General features: G+C 30.9%; 1 protein-coding gene across 5 annotated transcripts; it reads right to left on the reverse strand.

Moving 5' to 3' along the window:
• Positions 1–856: 856 nt before the first annotated feature.
• On the reverse strand, positions 857–16018 carry LOC137807871 (pantothenate kinase 2). 5 transcript variants are annotated; one of them, XR_016519173.1, is made up of 23 exons: positions 15485–15914; positions 14717–14926; positions 14475–14527; positions 13980–14096; positions 13266–13385; positions 13066–13160; positions 12882–12975; positions 12594–12725; positions 11895–12007; positions 11604–11796; positions 10483–10691; positions 10356–10400; positions 10203–10251; positions 7831–7913; positions 6870–6986; positions 5185–5336; positions 3897–3960; positions 3529–3675; positions 3272–3430; positions 2920–3003; positions 2052–2246; positions 1888–1959; positions 857–1300 (listed from the first exon to the last, which is right to left on the reverse strand). XR_016519173.1 is itself a non-coding variant. In XM_068608706.2 (22 exons), exons 1-22 carry the CDS (start codon positions 15645–15647, stop codon positions 1211–1213), a joined length of 2604 nt encoding a protein of 867 aa, XP_068464807.1. In that variant the 5' UTR covers positions 15648–16018; the 3' UTR covers positions 857–1210. The 5 variants fall into 5 exon arrangements, 4 of the variants coding, with proteins under 4 accessions (XP_068464807.1, XP_090155683.1, XP_090155685.1 ...); XM_068608706.2 differs by lacking the exon at positions 5185–5336 and having other exon boundaries at positions 15485–16018; XM_090299557.1 differs by lacking the exons at positions 5185–5336; positions 14475–14527; positions 14717–14926; positions 15485–15914 and having other exon boundaries at positions 13266–13388; positions 13980–14092.
• Between the last annotated feature and the right edge of the window lie 5813 nt (positions 16019–21831).

The raw sequence follows: 21831 nt of genomic DNA on the forward strand, positions 1-21831 counted from the left end.
TTTATATATAACTATATTATATATTTTATATCTAAGACATATTATAAATATATAATACATAAGACATGATACATTTGGTTTATTTCTCTTTGTTTATGTGAGAAAATGAGTTCTTAGTTTTCTGAAGGGGGAAACATGTTTTGAAGACCTTTGGGGGGCTTTTAGCGTTGCCTAGAAGACCTTTATTTCATTAGGTATTCAAAAATACTTTTTGTAATCTAGAACATAGAAGCAAAATATATAATGAAACTGTATTTAGAAATGGAATTTCAATCATTAGTTGTCTTAAACTTTTATGGTTAAGGTTTAAGTGTTCAAGAAACGGATTCTTAATTAAAAAAAAAAACTATAAAATCCCAAAAAAAGTTTTATTTGATTTTCATAATTTGAAGTCTTTAAACATCAATACAAAATATTCTTTTATATAAATTAGTTATCAACTATAATTAGTCATTTATTGCACAAGTCCTTCGAGAAAATAACAATTACTTACTATTTATTATTTTGTAATTGATAAATTTGTCGTTGGACGAATTGTGGTAACATACACAAACCATTAATTTTTACCAAGTTTCACAATTTGTATGTACCTTCAGCGAGTTTTCACTTAATCTTACTCATCCAATCTATAGATTTAACAAATCGGGTACATGATTTACCAAATTTTAATCGAATAGCTCAAACTTTTTAATCTGAGTTTGACTGCATACTGAGCATACTAAAATTTCGCATCTTCTTTAGCACAATGAAATTCAAATTTCATAGAACTAAAATAGAAAGAAAATTCTTCAAAAGCACTCTTAATCAATTTTTTTACATGAAAGGTTTCCAGTCCAGTTTACCCATTGAACCAAAATAAAGAGAATAATAATTCATGGTTATAAAAAAACACATTCAAAGGCACACCTTAATCATTTGAATTCCTGGGATGAAAGGTTTCAAGTCTTGTGTTTCCCATTGAACCAAAGTAAAGATAACGACGATTGTTGGCTATAAAAAGCACATTCCTTACAAAAGGATTATAGTATGATTCACGATTTTACAAAATCAAAACTTAAAAGAAAATGGTTCCCATAACTTAAGCGCGTTTTATGTTGAACAGCTGAGTCTTATGGCAAACAATCCTGCTCCCAGAAGATTATTCTAGATCCCCTCCAAGAACAGATGCTATTAACATATTGGAGTAGGAGCTCGTATAATATACAAGCTTTCAGTTAGCAGGCTCGTATTTGCAAATACAGTCATATAAGTTCCCTTTAATCAACTTTTCAGCAAATCTCTGATTTTTCACCATTGCAAGCTACCAAAAAAAAAGGGAGAGGGAAAGAAATGTGTCAAAGGAGCCCCTTAGACGTAAATCATTATCAACACAATAGGGGGCAGTAATAGGCTTCATTAAAAATATAAAGTAATTAAATGGTGCAGTTTCACATTAATATTGACGTACAATAGTTGGAATTTAAAGAGTACATTCGCAACTCTAATACAGAAGTTATGAATGCCATATCAATGAAAGAATAAACCATTAGAGATATGAATGTGCAATAAGGTTGCCTATAAACTACGATGATTAGATTAAGTACTGCTCAGAGGTGGATGCCAACAAAGAAAGATTTTGAAAATATGCGTATGAGAAGACAGACAGTATATGCATAATCACAGATATGGCAGAGTGATAAAGACTTTGCATTTAAGGAATCCTAATGAGTTCAGGAATTCACGCAACAGGCAAAGCAAATGAGTTTTCAACATTGGACAATGGTCATGGATAAGAGAACAAGAAATCATAGAGAAGTATTAACTCAGTAACTATACCCTAATACAACGATAAAAATGCCAACTTGAAATTTAGCTGACTGACAGTAAGTGTAAACTACATGACCTTACCTTCAAAGCATCACACTTAAACTGGGCATTGAGATTGGTATGAAGAGCTCTACCCATTCCTTCCAAAATTATCTGTCCAAGAGAGAAAGCTCAATTATAATATGCACCCTGATTTTATTAAATCCATAGTAATGTTATTAGATAAACAGAATTGTTCTCCCCACCAAATCGGCATCTTTTGCAGCAGCAGCCAGCTCGGAGCTGACCTGTCTAAAGTCTATACATGGGCTACCACACCCATTTTCAACAACCATCAAGGGAACAGAAGATGGATTTTCTCTTGGACTGTCCAAGGTAGTACTCATTGCATCAACAAGCAAGCCACCAGATTCAGCAGCTCGCCGAAGAATGTCACAGTGCTGTAAGATAGAAGAATTAGTATACTGTTTAAACTAATCCACGATCATCACAGATACTGCGGTTGAGGTGAAGTGTAGAAATTGACAAAAAAATTAGGTCAATGATATCAGGATCTTCCCATTAACACTTAAGATACCACAGCAAAATACTTTCTTCTTTTACCAATGATGCTGACAGAGAAGCACATAAGTTGACACAGAAAAAATGTTCTCCAAACCATTATAGTTTAAATCACGCAAATGCTGGCTTACTTGATAATTTAAATTGCAAGGGAAGGTCTACAAGACAAGAAAAAAAATAACAATTGCATTTTATAAATTTATGCAGTTGTTGATTTGGATTTTAGAATAAAAAATTAAAGGGAAGATCACAAAGTCAAGAAGGAAAAAATTAGTCAACTAAAATATGGCAGTGCTACAAACACAGATTTTTACATAATGCACGATATTTGGAAACTGTGCTTTACATAACATCATTGCACGCCAATTTTGTGTTCATAGAGATTTATATGCTAGGAATTTAGTAAGCAAGGAATTTTACCAGGAAAACAAAAAAGGAGAAGTAACTAAATAATGGCAAAGACATTCATTCATATAAATCTTACAAGGGAACTCTCCAACGTCACAAATTTTACAGAGACCAACAGATTGCAGTTCATGAAAATTCACAAACCTTGGCAGCCTCAGCAACAATGTCAGGAAGCTCCATTGCAGTGACATCATTCAAAGCAGGAAGGGAATTTGCAACCAGGACCACCTGCACTCACGCATTATATATTCAAACTACACACTAATAGGCATAGGATAGGACCAATTATATGAATGTTGATTTGATTCTTTATTGCATTACCCTACTTACTTTTCTATCAAGAGAACAAACGTAATTCTTCAACATTTATACTAAATCAAGACACCATTATTAAATTCATGGTTCACGAGTAGTTAAAATTCATTCAGATCAGTTCATTTCCTGCGTGAAAATTCATTCCATTATACAAATTTAAATTTTCTCCAAAAAAACTCACTTCAGTTCCACGACGGAGGAGTTCTCGTGCCAGGGGAAGCATCCCAAGAACAATGTCAGCACCTGAATTATCCACAAAAAGTAAAGCTCTTCTATGTGGGGGTGGTTTCTTGTCCCCAGTTCCTAATATTCTCTCTTTAAAGACATCAAAGTCATCCACCTGGATGGAAAACGATTAGCTTAATATTCAAAAATCAATCATTATAATAAATTAAGAAATGAAATACCCTCATCATGAATATGTTGAACAAAACCTACTCGCCAAGGTCTCTGCATTTTGTTGCGACTCATTCTGTAAATTTCAATAATAGTTCCTTTAAGATAGAGATCCACACATGCACGAGATCCCCAGTCAAAAATGTTTGCAGCAAGAACACCTTCGATTAGAGTAAGTAGTCTTGTTTCCTGAAACAAATGAGGCTTTCAACCAACATGATTTATGAGAAACAAGGGTGACTTAGGGGCCTACGAACATTTATTTCAGGTACATTGTCAATTCCTCTCACTTTACATATATTCACTTGAAAATGAATGTCAGTTGCATATATCATCCACTACACTAGAAAGAACAAATATTGACTCCTCCCACCAATTTTTATTCCGAGGATTATATTAGTAAGGCATACCTCATCCAGACTATCAAGCTCCATCAACAAATCAGGTAAGACAGCGATTGATGCCTCATTTTCCCTAGGATAGATATAAAAATAACAAATTTAAGCGATCAAGAATAAGGACATTAACTATGATAACATTGATAGCAGGGAAGTCCTCTTTTTGTTTTTAGATTTGAGTTGTATGCCTAAAGCTAGTATATTTTACAATGCAGCTATGAAGTATTTTCCTCTTGGTGCGATTAGATATATAAATAAAAAAAGACACTTTGGTTTTTATCTTGAACTAAATCATTTGCAATTCCACCTGGATAAACTATAAACATAAGAAAAAATCAAGGTTTTGGTAATGAAACACGAGAAATCTTAACAATTTACTTACGGAAACTAAAATAAGCCAAATATTAACAAACAAATTCCAGTAAGGGGAATTCTTTTAATGAAGAAAATAAGAATATGCATACGAAGGCAGGATAATCACTACAAGAAAAACATGAAATAGAAACCAATTTTTAAAGACCAAAGTAATTAGTTGCAATAGTAACTAAATTAGAGACAATTTTATAAACTAAAAAAAAATTGGTTTCTAAATTAGTTTATTATTGTTAAATAGTTTCTAAATTGGTATTTAATTAGCTACCAAGGTTTTAACTACCAATTATTTAGTTTTAAATTTGGTAGCAAAAACCTTGGTTGTTAATTAGGTACCATTTAACAATAATATAAACTAATTTAGAAACTAAAAAAAAATTTAGTCTCTAAAATGGTTTCTAATTTAGTCACTATAACAACTAATTATTTTTTGTCTCTAAAATTGGTTTCTATTTCATGATTTTCTTGTAGTGAATGAGACCTCCTAGATCAACTCAAAAAAGTATATTTTGATTTCCAAATGTTTTTTGAGGTTTACAAGAAAATTGAGATTTTTAAATGGGGATGCACCTGATGTTATTCTATTAGATTTTCCTTTACTTGAATTTTAAATAAGTTTTAGATAGTGATTTTGTCATTGTTGAACATTTTATCTTTTGTTCTTTGTTTCAGTTAGTTTAAATTTCAAGTAAATCCAAGGATAGGAAAGATACTTCAGGGATTTCAAATTATTATAAGCCTACACAAAGGCGTTCTCATTTATGAATTTGAATGATTATTTTCCTTCATCTTTAATCTCTCGTAGGTTAGATATTTTTATTTCACAAACTTGTGATTTGTAAGCTCTCACAATTACAGAGCTAACGAACAAATTTCATGCAAAAGAGCAAAGGATCTCAATGAGGATTGGTAAAATGATTGGAAGAACCTTTTGAGCAAAATATGATGGCAGATGTTTTCCAGTCATCCAGCTACACAGGGAAGAAAAATGTCTGTACAAAGATAAACCTTTCTTTCACAGTAACTTTTGCAATAAACTTGGTCACAGTGAAAAAGTATTGCAACTTGAAGAAAAAAAACCTGCAATAGCCCATATGACATGAAAGATTGATTGAACAAAATAATAATGATGATGGGTATTTATTTGTGAAATCACAAGAACTCAATTCACATTAATTAAATATTTGGCTTATTTGACCGTGATTGCACCAATCACATGATGAAATGTTTTTTTTCCTCCATTGACAGGTCAACTCAACCAAAAGTCAAGTTGGGAAATGGCAAAATTGTGCAAGCCAAAGGAAAAGGAACAACTGTTATATCAACCAAGAAAGGTATGATAAGTGTCACAAAAATGTTCTGTAGATTCCAAAACTGGATAGAAATTTCCTTAGAGTTGCATAATTGTTAGAAGTGGATTTGAAGTCTCTTTCAAAGGAAAGAAGTGTTTTATTATTGATGAACATGGAGTTGGAAATAGTTTTTATTTGAATTTGGATCTAAGTGAAGTGACGATCGTGATTCTATGGAGTTAATGAAAGTGTGTTTAGGATGAAGGATTGTGTTACATAAACTACACATCGTTAAGGTTCATGCAAGATGAATTTGGGATGACAAATCTTGGCAAATGGTCTTTAAAGACAGGAGGAGTTAAATTAAATTATATGATGACGATGATTAAGTTAAAATATTATTGGCAACTTGCTACTAACACATTTCTGATATCAGGTTTGAGAGTTAAAACTCAGAATTTCCAAGGGAAAGTTCAAGGAGGAATGTTAAGAGTTATGATATTTCCTTTACTTGAATTTTGAATTTTAAATAAGTTTTAGAGATAGTGATTTTGTTATTGTTGAAGATTATTTGTTTCAGATCGTTAGTTTAAATTTCAAGTAAATATAACGGTAGGCTAGATATCTTAGGGATTTCAAATTGGTTATACATAGGTATTGTCATTTATTAATTTGACTGATTATGTCCTTCATTTTAAATCTCAGCATTTTTCTCTGCAAGTTCCACTGTTACTATGTTCTTATTTTACAAAATATTTCCAACATATTCTTATTGAGTGCCAGCAGTACCAAAATCAAAGTTTACAATTTGACCTCTGAAGGAGATTTGGATTTTCAGGTGGATTTGTCAAGAAGAGACCTCTCCCAGAGAACGACTACGAAACAGACAAAAAAGTATAGACACGACAGAAGAGTCAAGAGCCCAATTCTTCCCTTTTTTCTCTTAATTATATTGAAGAAATTAAAATTCAACACCATCTCCTTATATAACCATTTGATAACAGTGGAACATGCATTCTGCATAAAATTCAGTGAGCCAGAATAATGCATTGCATCCTGTCACTCAACTAGCTAAGAGACAGTTACATTACATCTATGGCTCAACGAAGATAAATGAGAAAAGCTAGTAAAATCTATGTCCCTTTCCAGAACACTCTTTCCAACAAACCATTATTGGATGAAATATATGTAAGTCCACTAAATGATGCAGTATCCACTCCTTATTTTATGGAACCTATATGTGTTTCGTCAAATAAAAATAAACGTGTTGGAAAAGAACATGCAAGAGAGTGTATTTCTAGCCTTTTTCAAATATAATTACCTCTGCTTTATACTTATATAAGCATCAAAAAAATGGAATTCCCTCAAGCACTCTTCCCTCATTTCCAGTAGTCTGGCCAGGCCTAACTTGCCGTATGCAGCAGGCTCCTCCATTAACCTATTCAGTTCTTGTGCAAGTTAATCAGTTACAAGTATATTGCCAACCAAAATTAATAAATTTTAAATACTTCTTGATCTCAATGAGTGTCATATTGATAAAAAGGGTACAAAAATGCATCCACATGTAACTGAAATTTAAAGATTATATTCCAGATATGCCATAATCTACAAGAATACGAGGGTATGAGACCAGTAAACTTATCAGGCCTGGAAAAAGTGTATTATGACAAAGAAAAGTATGTTATCCATGATAAGAGAGAGTGATGGAGCATAGAAGGAAACAATCACATATCTTATCGTCTAAAGACTATAAAACAAACTAATCTGACCATGTTTAAAATGTCAGAGGTAGTATAAACATAAAAGTCAAAACTCATTGTGATCATTGGGAAAAAAAGTATAGTAAACCAAATAGCAGGTTATGCATTAAAAATATCATTTCCTTAACTTATCATTTCATACTCAACCAGATATTTTCTTTCACAGGCTTGGAAGGTTAATGTAGGGAAAGACCAACAGCAGTGTCAGGGAGTTCAGCAACTAAAGTTGCTTTAAATATACTCTTTCTTTTTCTTGATATGCTTTTAAATAATCATCAATTACACTGGTGGAGAGCCTGACTCACTAAAATCCTTTCAAGTTAAAACTAATCAAATTGATTCCACAACAATGATCAAATAAATGGTTTTTACAAGAAATTAAACTAATGCAATTGATCAACCATAAAATAATTAAATAGTCTCAAACAATTCTTAAGTTTGCTTCAAGATAAGAGGATAAATACTGACTTCAATAACAATAGGAAGGAAGTCATGAATACAGCAACATCATGTCAATATTACCTAGTCAGGTGGGCAGAAAATGCACGAGCAAAAGCATCACCCCTTCTTTTGGCATCATCAGTCCCACCTTCACTTGCTACAGCCTAACATATTTTAGTAAGGGTATCAGATGAATGGATTGAGTATTATTAAATTGAATTATATTGGCTGGGTTAAAAACAAACTATCATCCATAATCCATTAAAAACATATTAAAAAATTCAGTTAATCCATGACTCGTTTAATAAAAAACTAGCCAACTCATTCATTAACCATTTTTTATAGATGGAAATCCAATCCTTCCCTTTAAATTATATTGTATCATATTCCTTAAAAAAAATTATAAAATAAAGTTCAATATTTATTCACAATTTTCTATCAAACATTGTGGAAGATTCATTCCCTGGAGACTATGATCAACCAATGAACTCTGGACTACTTGACCCAATGAATTATAAAAGTATGTTGGATAGTTCACTATCCATCTAAAAACAAATAGTGATCCAGTCCAACTAATACATTGGTTTTTATTCCATATTTGGAGGATTGGTTAGATTATAGATGGATTGAATGGTTAGTGGATTATTAGATTGAATTGTATTCACTTCATATATTGAATATTGAATATTTTTCAACTCCTCAAGATATTAAATGTATTTACTTTTTATTCAATACTTTATTTATAAAATGTTATGAGGATTAGTAGAAGGATATATCAATATTCAACCCAATAGGTTTAGGGTTTCTAATTCTAACCATCAATAAGTAGAACACATTACACAAGACTGCTACCAATGCTACCAATGCAACTACACTATTCACTCCATATGCTTTCCTAGAATACCGTGATGCCAAAGCTCATAATCACTATAAACCCTATAAACAGAATTTATGTTCATAATCCATAACAAGCTTTCCCTGGTAGTTTTCAAGTGTTTCACTGTTTCACACACACACAGTGTTGTTTATGGATCACGCTAACAAGCCCTAAGGGCATTTACTAAATACTTTAACTATACATTATCAAGTGCTTCTAATTATTTGAAAATCAGGAATTGAACATTTGTGTATTTTCATCCTTTTAATATAATAAATGTCTTTTTTTCAATGACAATTTTCTACCATTCTTTTTCTTTTACCAGTTCCTTTAGGACACTAGCATTTATCATAATTTATATGGTACCCAAACTACTTAGAGAGGAAAGCAAAGTTTAGTAACATTTTGTTAAAGACCTCCTATCAATTAGTGATATAGCTAGCAGTATATATATACAGGAGAAAACCCTTGCCCCCGTGTAAGTTAGTTTTTGGGTTTGAGTTAGATTCAAACATAAGTGTAAAATGGCATCATAATCTATCTTAGTAATTATTGTTGGGCCTATTAGGCCACCTATTACCAGTTGGTCATTACTTGACCACCCAAAAATTTCCTGTTTAGTAAATTACACGATTGAAATGTTTGAACCTGAACATAAGTGTTGGGGATTTCACATTGACTAGTAATATAGCCAAAATAGTATACATACATACATATATAAGGGACAAACTCACTTCATGAACTAGCTTTTGGGGTTGAATTAAGCCCAATTCCAAATTTTAAGATTTACATTGCTCCCTTTTTTATGGGATAGCAGGATCTATTTTTCTTCTTTGTTCTGCTAATTACTAAGGTGAGGTTGTCAGCTGAGAGATTTCAATGTTGGACATGAAAAGAGACTATTGGGAGGGATATAAACAAGACAGGCGATTCAAGCTCTTGAAACTTGGATTTGACTTGTGAAAAAATTAGATATTCAAGCTTGACTTATTTATTTCAATAAGCTTAATTGAAAACTTAGAGTTGTCTTGTTAAAAAATGTAATAGATCTTTGATTATTTAGCCCATTTATAATGTAATTGTTTTTTCCTTTTACGTTAACATTATCTCTTTTTTTGTTGTTTAATTTTAACTAAAAAAGATAAACGAAAAATAAACGAGAATTTTAATAAAAATTATTAGTAGAAGAACATATAAAACTGTTTTCATCAAAATTATATAAATGAGCTATTCACAAGCCCATGATGTCAAAATTTAAAACTTCAGTCCAGTTCATTTAAATAATCAAGTCTAATCTCAAACTTTTCTCTCTTTATTCTCTTGTAAATTTTATGATATATTGACATGTGTAAAAAATATTATTACTCATTTAGTATCAGTATAGTTATAGGGTTTAACTTTTTCATATGCAGAAACATAGGGATAGGGATACATTTTAACTTTTTCATATGCAGAACATAGAGTTATAGGGATACATTTCCTCGTCATGTGCAAGGATGTTCCTTCTATTGTCAATGCAACATATGAAAAGACAAAGGATGATAGAAGTCTAGGTGTTTCAAGACAGAACTGTTACCTTGGCCACAAGATCAGGCAAATTCTCCGACAAAATTTTGAACCAATACCTACATCAGATACAATTTTGCATTAGCCGCAGAAGCTAAGCACTAGAGACAATTGAAGCCTTAATTGGCAATTAAACTAAAAAAAATTACAATACTGTGCTCACTCTAATTCATTGGGATCTGAGAGATCAATAGTATTAGGTTCATACCTGTGGAGATATAAGTTATGTTAAAAAATCAACTAATATAAAACTGATAACAGAAAGCCAGTGTGTTGAGTATGATACATACATTTTCAGGTCTGCTAATAATGGAAACACCTCTAAAGTGGGTACTAGATGAAGGACACCAACATTTAGAGCACTAGCATCGGACCGCAGAATACTTCCTTTTGACAAAGGAACTTCAAAACCCCCAAGTCCAGTGGTTCCAGGACGAGTCATCGGCACAGGGGCAGTGATCTCAGTTCCCTTCTGCAGAAACTTCTCCATCCAAGAAATCTGCACTAGAATTGCTTAAAATATAAAATTTCCTGACAGATTGAGCAGCTTCCATAAATAAGAAAAATGTAATATCACTGGAATTGCTTAAAATGCCTCTGGATGGCATATCAGTTTCTAGAAGCTCTAAATTCAGTCAAAATCATGCAATCAAGCTGGCAATGGCAAGTATTATATTTTATTGCTTTATTAATTCATTCAAGAGCTTCAAAATGAATAATAGCACAGGAAACTGATTAACTTCAGAAATGCAACAAAACAAACACTTCTTACTACATCATGGGAGTTCTATTAAGTTAACACAGGAAAGTAAAAAACCTAACAAAAGAAAAGACAATATAATACACATACCTCATAAATGACAAGAACCAGAAATTTTTTAGGGATTTAGAAGAACAATAATCTAAATTAAAATACAGAGAAAAGAAAATAAGTGTTTTTTACAAACTCAATTCATCAGAAATATTTACGAACTGCCAAAAGGATATTGGCACAGCTAACAAATTTTTCACTCCTTTCTTTTTCACATTATAATGGCTTTCTCCATATTTAGAAATATTTTACTGTCTTTAGTGGGTAGATAAATATTCCAATTCCATTGAATATGATTCCTTCACATGGATTGTCATCCAAATTTGTAGATTCTACATTTTCTGACATGAAAAATTATTCACAGAATCTCACTAGTGGACTTACTTTATTACTTTTATTATTGCTTCAATAGAAACCTGAGTCCAAACACAATATATTAGGATATCCTTGATAGTAACAAGATTGATAACCAAAAAGTTCATTCCCATTAATTTAGCTTCAAATTTACACTATAACTAAAAGTTAGAACACATTTAATTGGATCATTTTCTCAAACAGGTGATCAGCAAACATGAAGGTTTTTCAATTCCTCTCCCTTGCCTTCTCATTCAAATTTCTAAGTGGGGGACCATGAATATTGCCTCCTGTATAGGGAGCACCCATTGGGAATCTTTCAACTAATTGATGCACCATGAGGTCATCTAAACCATGCTTTTCGTAGCTCATAAATGCACCTAATGCTCCCAGAAATCCTTCATGTCGCAAAAACATTGCTTGTGCAGCCCCATTAGACCTGAATGACAATATATAGATCTTGACACGATATAACAATTAAATCGAGAAAACATATAAAAGATTCTGCTAGATTAAGTCATTAGAAAATTTATGCACCAGAAATGAATTGCAAAAGAAATAGCATCCATGGTATAGGCATGACCCCTTATAAAAAATCCTCCAAAAAATATTCGCTTCAACCCAAATCGCAATGCATTTAAGTAGGCTATCTACACAGAAGAGACAAAAAGAACACAGTTGGTCAGCTAAACAATGGAAGAACAAATATATATTGATAATGCCAGAAAGCATGATCTAGAACTAGTGTCATGCATCATCCTCATTATGAGATACGTGTCCCAAATCATGTCTTTTCTCATTGTAGGTGGATCAAAAGAACATTTTTCTAGAAAATATTTCTATAAAAGGAACATACTTCAAAACCAGCACGCTCTCATTTAAAGTTTAACCAAATTAAAGATCTGCTGTTTCTGAAAAAACTAATGAAATTTTTTTCTATTTCAACACAAAAAATAAATGTTTTAAGTACTTTAATGGAGAAAATCCGGAAAAGATACATGTTTTCATTATTTAAATTGATATTTAACAATATTCAATTAACTAAACACAAAATTGCATGTTGTCTACGCATCTAATTTTTCAAAAAAGTACTCGAGTAGAAAATAACAAACTTACAAACATGAATAAGCTGAAACAGTAAAAACATTAGCCCAAATGTAACAAAAATTGCATGCGCTTTTCCAGCTTCATATATTTCAGTAAAAAAAGATAAATTAATTACAATTGTAAGCTCACTTGGGCAATATTGTATGATATCATTCGCAGAAGAGAGAGTGATATATCTTCAGGTCTGTAATCTTCAAGTCCCTTTTTTTCTGAGGTAGCCTTGCCAAAACTTGAAGCAATGGTAGAAGCCGATAGGCCAATCTAGGGTTATTTAATACCAGTAAATACTAAGTTGTAATTGATAAAAAAAGAATATCAAATGACTCGTATCAATATAATCCAGAATTTAAGTAAATTTAGACCATTTTTTTTATATCGGATAAATATCATGTGGCATTGACCAATTGCAAAATTTACCTTAGCATAGTCCATGCCACCATAAATGTCCCCGACAAGCATGTCAGTATTCCTATTATCTCCCTTCTGACTCAGCTCAAGCAATTCATCGAAACTGGAACTCATTTTAAGAAACCCATTGTTAATAGTTCAAATATAGAGGTAGATAAAGGGTAAAAAGCTGGAGAACTATCAGAAAAATGACCTCTCACACTTTGTTAACAGCCTTCCCAAGCCCCAATAAGTACCACCACCAACATTAGTCCCACTGATCCTCTCAAATTTTCCATCCCCATCAACCTGTTTGCCCGGATTAAAATAATGGATTACCACCAGTTCGTCTTTATAAAACACACACCAAAGAAGTCAGCAAGTTAAATAAAATGAGGAACTAAACAAATATACCTTGATCATACTAACACCAGACCCAATATTGACTAGAAGATAAGGAAACAAATCATTATGGTCAATTTGAACAAACTCTTTCTGGCCCTCCATGTGGGTAAAAGCTTCATGACGAATCGCCTACTAAGAAGTGATACAGCATTTAATTAGTAATTATCAATTTAAGTAGGCAAGAATGAATTAATGGCATAGTCACATGCTCCAAAGCATACATACTCTTGTTTTTTTAAGAGAGAAGAGCTAAAATAGAACTTAAATACAGAAAATAGAGTTGTCAGCTATGGCTATATAAAATTATTCAAAAATTAAATTTTGGCCTTATTTTCCTTCAACTAATTCATTAATAAAACAATTCATCAATGAGTTTGAATAAAATTTAGATAATGGTCTTCCCGCACTCGTGGAAGTGATAGCATGCCAATCTTGGCAATTGATTGGCTCTTTCCTTCTTAAACAAGGGGGAAAGCACTATAAACTGTCTAAAGAAGTGTAAAAAAAGATAACCTTTTTGCTTCGATTATTTATCAAAGGAAATAATGAATAACTAGTTGCACTGGCCTTATCCTCATGATAACTATCATGCAAAGAAAGGAAATTATGCATATAATAGACTTGACTAGCAAATACATTTCAACTCACAAGATGGTATTGTCACTATCAAGATCATTCTTAAACAAATACAAAAGAACAGATAATTCCAAGAGTTGGATCCACCTTCAGCAAGAAATTTGCTCCTGCCACGAGACAGCTCATTTCATCTTCTTTGTCCAGAATAAGTCCAAGTCTTTCTTTGAAAAGGTCAGCAAATTTGTGTGCTCCACCACCAGTAGCCTTTGTCACAAGATGAATCAATGAATGCAGTGGTTCAAAGGTATTAACACCAAACAAGCACTAATGAATTACACAATTATAACAACAGCTCTTTTAAATTCAAGTGTTATAACCAATACCAGAAACATATGAAACAAAAGCAAACATCATCGAGGTTCATTATTACACAAAAGGGAGGAGGGACTAGGCTGATTATCATTTTCGCAATAACTACTTTCAAATGTGATAAGCAAGACATATATATCATAGCCATTGTGCATGCAAGCACAGGCAAAAATGAAACAACTTGTGTTTTGGAGATTTGCTACATCCCTTCAAGACAAGAAAAAAAGAACCCAGCTTCTGAAAATGTACAAATAGTCAGAGAATCTAAGTTACCTTAATTATGGCATTTAATTCAGTTGAGCCATCAGAATAACGAGATTCCCCTCCTGTAAACAAGTAAATCAATAATCTTGAAAACGCTAAGTTCTGAAAGCAATTGAACTAACAGAGAAGACACACCAAAATTACAAGATGATATTCAAGCTCAAAACATACAGTTCTGATTTAGCAATCAAATGAGGTAGAGAAGAGACCGATAAAACATAAAAGAAGTAAATTGAATAAGATAGTAATACCACCGAAGTGAAGCCTTTTTGAATAAATGAAGTCTAAGCACTCGTTAATCTTCCCAGTCTCAAACTTCACGAAATGAAGCCTTCCACCAAGAATAGGATAGCTTCTCCTGTTACTGGGAAATCCCAGACGATTCTTCACATTTCTCATCCTTTTATCATTGGTTGATTGATCTTGGTGTCTTGAAAAGTACATCAACTTTATAAGAGATCCTGCACATACAATTTCAATAACCATAAGTTCCAGCCATACTTCAAATACTAACAACCTTTTTCTCTGAAATTAACAACCAACTTAAGAGTCGCACGTTATTGAGGGGAGAAACTGCCGTTGCTACCGTTCAATCATTTTTTTCATTATCCCTCGTAAAAGGATGATGGAACACACAAAGAAAGATTGCAAGAAATGGTTACTTCCAGTGTTTTTTAATCATAGGTATCCTCCACAGCGAAGACGATTATCTTTGAACTGGATACAACCATTACAGGTGGCAAAGCTCTCGCTCCAAAAATTTAGAATTCAAACTTGAAACCATTGATTAAAGGCGCTCTCAGGAAACTTTTACATATATGAGTTTCTGAACACCAAAGAATTTACAAAACTGGGTATAAAGCATAGTGAACTTTGGACAAATAAAAGAAAGGTTGAAGCGACTATCATCACGCTTCCACCACCATCAATCACTTAACATCAAATATTACTACAAGGAAATTAGGAACAAGTTGTAAACAACAAGGGAAACACGAAATATGAATCTAAACTAATCATACCTCCAATGTCAAGAGCGAGGTACGATATATCATGAGACTGATTGGGTAACAAAATAGATGGGTACTTCTCTTCCACGTTTCCTTGAATTTCTGCTTTGCTGAGATCCAACAACTGAGGCCGAGAACTCGACCCGTGCATTGAACTGTTACCTGTGTGCGCCATCTCTCTCTCACACTCTGACACTCTATCTCAGAGTCTCAAAGTTTGAACAACAACTCCAATGTTTTTTCTGCTCATGAAACGGAGTTACTAACAGAGGACCCATTCCGCTTGACCATGGCAATGAAGTCAACCCCACCTAACCACTACATCCTTAACCTCACCAAACCGCTACCTCAGTCAAGCCACGTGTGGACGCTACACTGGATCAACAAACGTAATATTCACCCCTCCCTAATAAAAATTGCACAAGTGAAACCCTTTTGAATTAACACCAGTAAATCTCTCTAATTCCATGGAGTCACGTCGTTTCAAATTTTATAAATGAAATCTTGAGTTTTCTACCACCTTGATAAAAATGTTCAACTCAAATTAATTTTTTTGTCTTGTGGGAGTTGGATTATGGGAAAAAAAAAAGGCGTAAGAGATTTTTTTGTCATTTTTAATATATTCTAATTTAAGATTTGGCTCCTTCAACAAAAATGTGGTTTAGATGATAAAGTATAATGATAACTATTAATTACAAAATTAAGATTATAATTCGTTCTAATTTTTGTTAAATATGCATTATGGTTTCTCTAAATTAGGGATTCCTTTAAGGAAGTGAATTTGAGATTATTTTAAAAAAAATCTAAAAAAAAGTGATTTTGGTAAATAGTTTTAAAAATGTAAGAAAATTTATGAAAGATCATTATAGTAATTATATTTTTTCAATTGATAATGTAAGTTTTATCATTATATTTTAAAATTGTTAAAGATTTTTTTTAATTATAATTGTTTTTAATTAAAATATCATTTATGGTGATAGAAATAATATTTTTGGTATTGAGTTAAAGCTAATTTCTCATTGTCATCAACTTTATTTTAAGAAAATTTCATAAATAAATATTAATATAATAAATTATAATGTATAAAAGCGAAATTCAAAAAATGGATTCTCTTAAAAAAAAATACCCATAAAAGATTATGGTCAAGTAATAATTGATTATCTCATAAAAATATGTTAAAAATTGATTTTGACAATGTAAACATTGATTATAGTGTGAAAATCATATCAAAATCGATTATACTAGTATCAACATCGATTATCATATGAAATCCAATTAAAAATTGATTATCCCAATGTCAACATCGACTATCCAGTTAAAATGTCGGGAATCACTAATGTCTTCTCCAACATCGATTTCCCATTGAAAAACAATTAAAAATCGATTTTGCTTGATTGGATAATCAATTTTCTTTCTTAATTTTCATATTTTATCACGTTGAACCATTATTTTTTTAAATAATAAAAGGGTAGAATTGACTTTCTTTATTCATCTAGGTGACTTTCTTCATTAATCCACAATCACGTGCGATAATGAAAAAATAATGTTTCTTCGTATTTTTGTGCCTCATAAATCTACATATACAAACACATTTCATCATGCAAATCAATCTAGATAAATGGTATTTACCCAAGTTTAAACACAATGTTAATCTTATAAAAACTTTAAATTATTGATTTTGTAGAGATTGATATTGTAACTTATTTTCTAAAGTGTATGTCCATTCTTTAGTTATTCAAGTGTAGGAAAATTAACAATGTGGAGTGGGTCATGCGAGCCAGTTTCGTAGCCCATTAGCAAAAAGAGTGGGGTTGACTCACTAATTAAGCTTGGTCTGTTTCTTCCTGCACCTCCATACCTTCTTCTCTCACCTCCATAAATTTTCAAATTTTAAAAAATGCCCCTTTGTAATATTTTAGATTACATAATCCGGAAGTCATTTTTCAAATTTGTAATTAGCTTCCGGATTACATAATCTGGAAGCCTTTTTTCATATGCATGATTACTTCCGAAAGTTTTATTTAGCTTATGGATTATGTAATCCAGAAGTCTTTTTTCAAATGAGTTTTCAGATTAAATAATCTGAAAACTATTCTATGGGGGTGACACAAGAAGGATAAAAATGTATATTGATGTTGTGTATGGAGGTGGCAGAAGAAGATATGGAGGTGCAGGAAGAATTAGTCTCTAGCTCGTTGACCTGCTTAGGCCCACTCTGTATAACTCGTAGCCCATGTGGGATGGGTTCACTTTTTTTTTTTTTTGTAAAAAAATTATACCTCATTCACTCATTATTGCAGTGTGGTTTTTATTTTATTTTATTTAAAAATTGAATTTAATGTACTAAAAAGAGAATTCTTTATTTTAATAATATAAAGAAGTTAGTTTTTTTTTATCAACAATAATAAATAAATAAGATCCACTTTAGGGGGTGATCAAACCCATGTACAGAATCGCACAAAACGAACAATCCCTCCTCCTATAAGTTTGTCACTAACTTCATACTAGAACAAATATAGTCTAAACAATCTAAATAAATTACTCATGTTTAATTGAATACATACAAACTAGGGGATTATGTAGCACATACACTGACATGAAGATATGCATAATCTTTAAAATGTAGGATATGGGGACACAAATCCATATATTATATAATCACGAATTATATAAATTGACAATAACAAATTATTTGTACAAGTATTTTCAATTTTTTTCATGGGTGGTTCAAAAGTATTTGTTTCTTGTTTTTATAATCATAATAAAAAATTATACAATATTTTGAGTTTTTATAAATTTAATGTATTTTTTTTTTAAAAAAAAAATCGTGTTAAAACCATGTTATAATTGTAAAAAATCCAACAAATATTTTTTTAATTTGACGCTTCATTGATACGTGTCCTATAAGTGTCATGCGAGTGTCGGTGTTCGATATATGTGTCCGACATCGACCACGCCAATTAAAAGGATTGTCCGAGCCTCATAGCCAAGAGATACAAACACCAATAAAAAAAAGGAAAAATAAGCAGAAGAGACTTTAAAGGTTTACCTAGGATGAGACCTTTAGTTGAGTCATGGAATCAATGTGAAGAGTGACAGTGAATTTAGTTTTAAGTAGAGTCTTATATTTAAAATTTGTTAATATAAAATAATATAAAGAATATATTTCAATAGGATGGTTAAAAAAATAATCATCTTCATTAAAGTATTATGTAGCAAAACTTTTATAAGATATTTTTATACATTTACATACATATATAGGAAAAATAGATGCAAAACAAAACTTTAATTATTTTTACTTAAGCCTCTTAAAAACCCTCATACTTGAATTTATATTTTTATCTTCATTGAATAAATTGAAACAGGGGTAAAATTTAAATTTTTCAGTAGTAAGAATATTTTTTTTATAATTAATGAAATTTTAGTTTTTGAAAAATATATTTTTCTTATGCAGGTTGTTCCACCATGAGTTACCTCTTATGCGAGACGAGTTAGTGAAATGAGTCCACACTCCTTACGCATGACGAATCTATACAGGACGGACCAACCCGCATTGTCACCCTAAAAATTAGTAAAAAAATACATTTTTCTTATTCAATTATAATATTTTTATTTTATTGACTCACATATTTTATAATAGTATATGAGGAGAAAATAACAAAAATTATAAAGAAAATCAGTATTTTTCAGCATTAACAATTACTAATATGTATAATTTTATAGTTGTAAAAATACTTAATTTTAATTTCTTTGTTTATTGTTTTAAAAAAAATCTTTAATTTTTTATGTCACTTTCCTCTTACACATATAAACTCATATTTCATTTTATTTCATCTTCTTTTTAATTGGATAATAATAATAATAGCCATCTAGCACACATGAATATTACAAATAAGTACTTTAAGAAAACATCATTAGGCTATTCAAGAAAAAATAATACCAACTTCCAAAATTCCTAATCTTTACATTTAAAAACATTGTTTAAATATGTGGAAGTCAAAGTTGAACAAATTTATTGTACTTGTTTTATAAAATTGTTTAGATTATTTGGTTTTAGATACTAAAATGAAGCAATTTTAGTTTTCTATGACAAATTCCAGACTTTTAAAATATTATATTGTGCAAGGTTGAGTGCGATGAAACAAGGGAATGCATTTCTTAGAAAAAAGTTTTTAAAAAATGTCTCATTTTTCATGTTTTTATGTTTAAATTTTTGCTCTTTCTTTTTAAATTAGTACTCTCTGTGTTTGTGTTGTTGGAAAGAAAGAAGGGCTAAATTTGTAACACCCCATAATTTACATATAACTATTACAATAAAAGTTCTACCAATTTCTATACAAACTTGGAGTTTTTCAAAACATTCCTAATACATGATTAGGATTTATAGAAATACAAATATTTACATATCCACAGCTCAAAATAAAACTCTGTAACCTCTAAGGCTCTCTTGCACCTGTATGGTCATCTGCTCGTGTACATAGTACAGTCATCGCAGTTCAAACACAGCAAGAAAAGCAAGGGTAAGCTATTGAAAATAGAATTTTATAATATACACACTTAAATCCAAAGAGAAAACCAAGTTACATTATCAATTTCTCAAATTACACAATCTTCTTCAAATCTCATCATTAAAACAATCACATAGATCTCACATGGATCTACACATCCAGAATATTCAACAAACAACGTCTTCCGGAAGACCCGTATTAAGTAAGTCCTACCAGAGACTAACACCTGATCCAAAGATTACCAGCGAATCCAACAGAAAGGATCAGGGTAAGTTCAATACAACCCAAGCCGTGCATCTCATATGTCACGGTGTGCATGAACTCCCCCATCAGCTTCTCACCACCTGATATCTTAGTCTATGTGACTTAGATCATCAGTGAAGCTCGGAGATCTCTGTTACCACATAGGCATCAATACTTAATACACAACAAACATCAGTCCATACATTATCTCGACATCAATACTTAATACACAACAAACATCAGTCCATACATTATCCCAAATGTATGAATTCAATTTCATACCATTTCGTCATACAATATTATTTCAAAAGTTATCCACAATATTCAAAAGTTTATTTGACATAAAAAAAATACACTTTAATACTAAATCATCAAAACCCAATATTTCCACAAATTTAAATAATATATAAACAAACACACAATATATAAACAAATAACACCCCTGTAAGAGAAATTCAATATTGGGACCACGTCCCTTCCGCATTCAGATCTTTTATCCTAGGGTGCTATTAAAAATTAAATTTAGCTTCCCTTACCTCAATTGCTTGCTTTCCAAGCAACTTTTAGAATTTTATTCCCCACAGTTTGGATAAGCTTCAAGGTTTACGGGCCTAATGCAAATTATCCAAACAGAACAAAATTTCAGTATATAATAGAATAAGTTGAGAGGATTAAACTTCTCAACTGACCCCACAAAGATTGATGACTAAATCCTAAGGAAAAACAGAGAACAAAGGATATTTAGAGTAAAAAGAACTTACTCTGTTTGAAAATCTGAATGTTCCTTAACTCCTCTGCTACAGCGTGGTATGATCAGATTCTAAAATAGATTAAAATTGGGAGAGAAATTAAGAGAGAGGGAGAGAAAAGAATTGGAGAAAGAGAAAGTGATAGTGGGCACACTGTTAATGCTTTTTATAAAAAAAGTGCGTTTACAAAATTGAATTTAATCCCCCTCCTATATATATTGAAGATGATTTATTGAATAAAATGTAAAAAGGAATAATAAAAAAATTTGATTTTTTAGAAACTTTACACATTGGTAATACCAATAACTAAATAATATTTTGTTAATCAATTTATAAACCAATTTAGTCAACATAAAAAATATTAGATAAAGTAGCAACTTATTTTAAAAATTTGTAACTCATAAGTTATTTGAGTTAATTTTTGTAACTTATAATTTGTATTTTATGTAATTTTTTATATTATTTTTTTAATATTTTAATATTATTTTATTTATTTTTATCCATCTTAATTTTATAAAAAATAATCATTATATTTTTAAAATTTGTTAAATTATTTTAATTTTTGAATATAATTTAAATTAAAAAATAACATTATAAACCCGAAATTCTAAATTCTAAAAATTATATATAATAAAAAATAAAAGAAACAAAGTCATTATAACAAATTTTTAAATTAGGAAATAAAAAGATTTAATCTCTAAACGTAAATTGAATATATGAACTCATTTAAATAAGTAAATAATAAAAGTAAATTATTTAAAAAAATATATTGAAAAAAATACAAATTTTATTTATTTATATAATAAAACCTATCTTATTAACTAATATATCAAATATTTTATTATCTAATTACCTTTTT

Source organism: Phaseolus vulgaris, chromosome 3 (genome assembly GCF_051622355.1).
Source record: "Phaseolus vulgaris cultivar YP4 chromosome 3, ASM5162235v1, whole genome shotgun sequence".
Taxonomy (NCBI): Eukaryota; Viridiplantae; Streptophyta; class Magnoliopsida; order Fabales; family Fabaceae; genus Phaseolus; species Phaseolus vulgaris.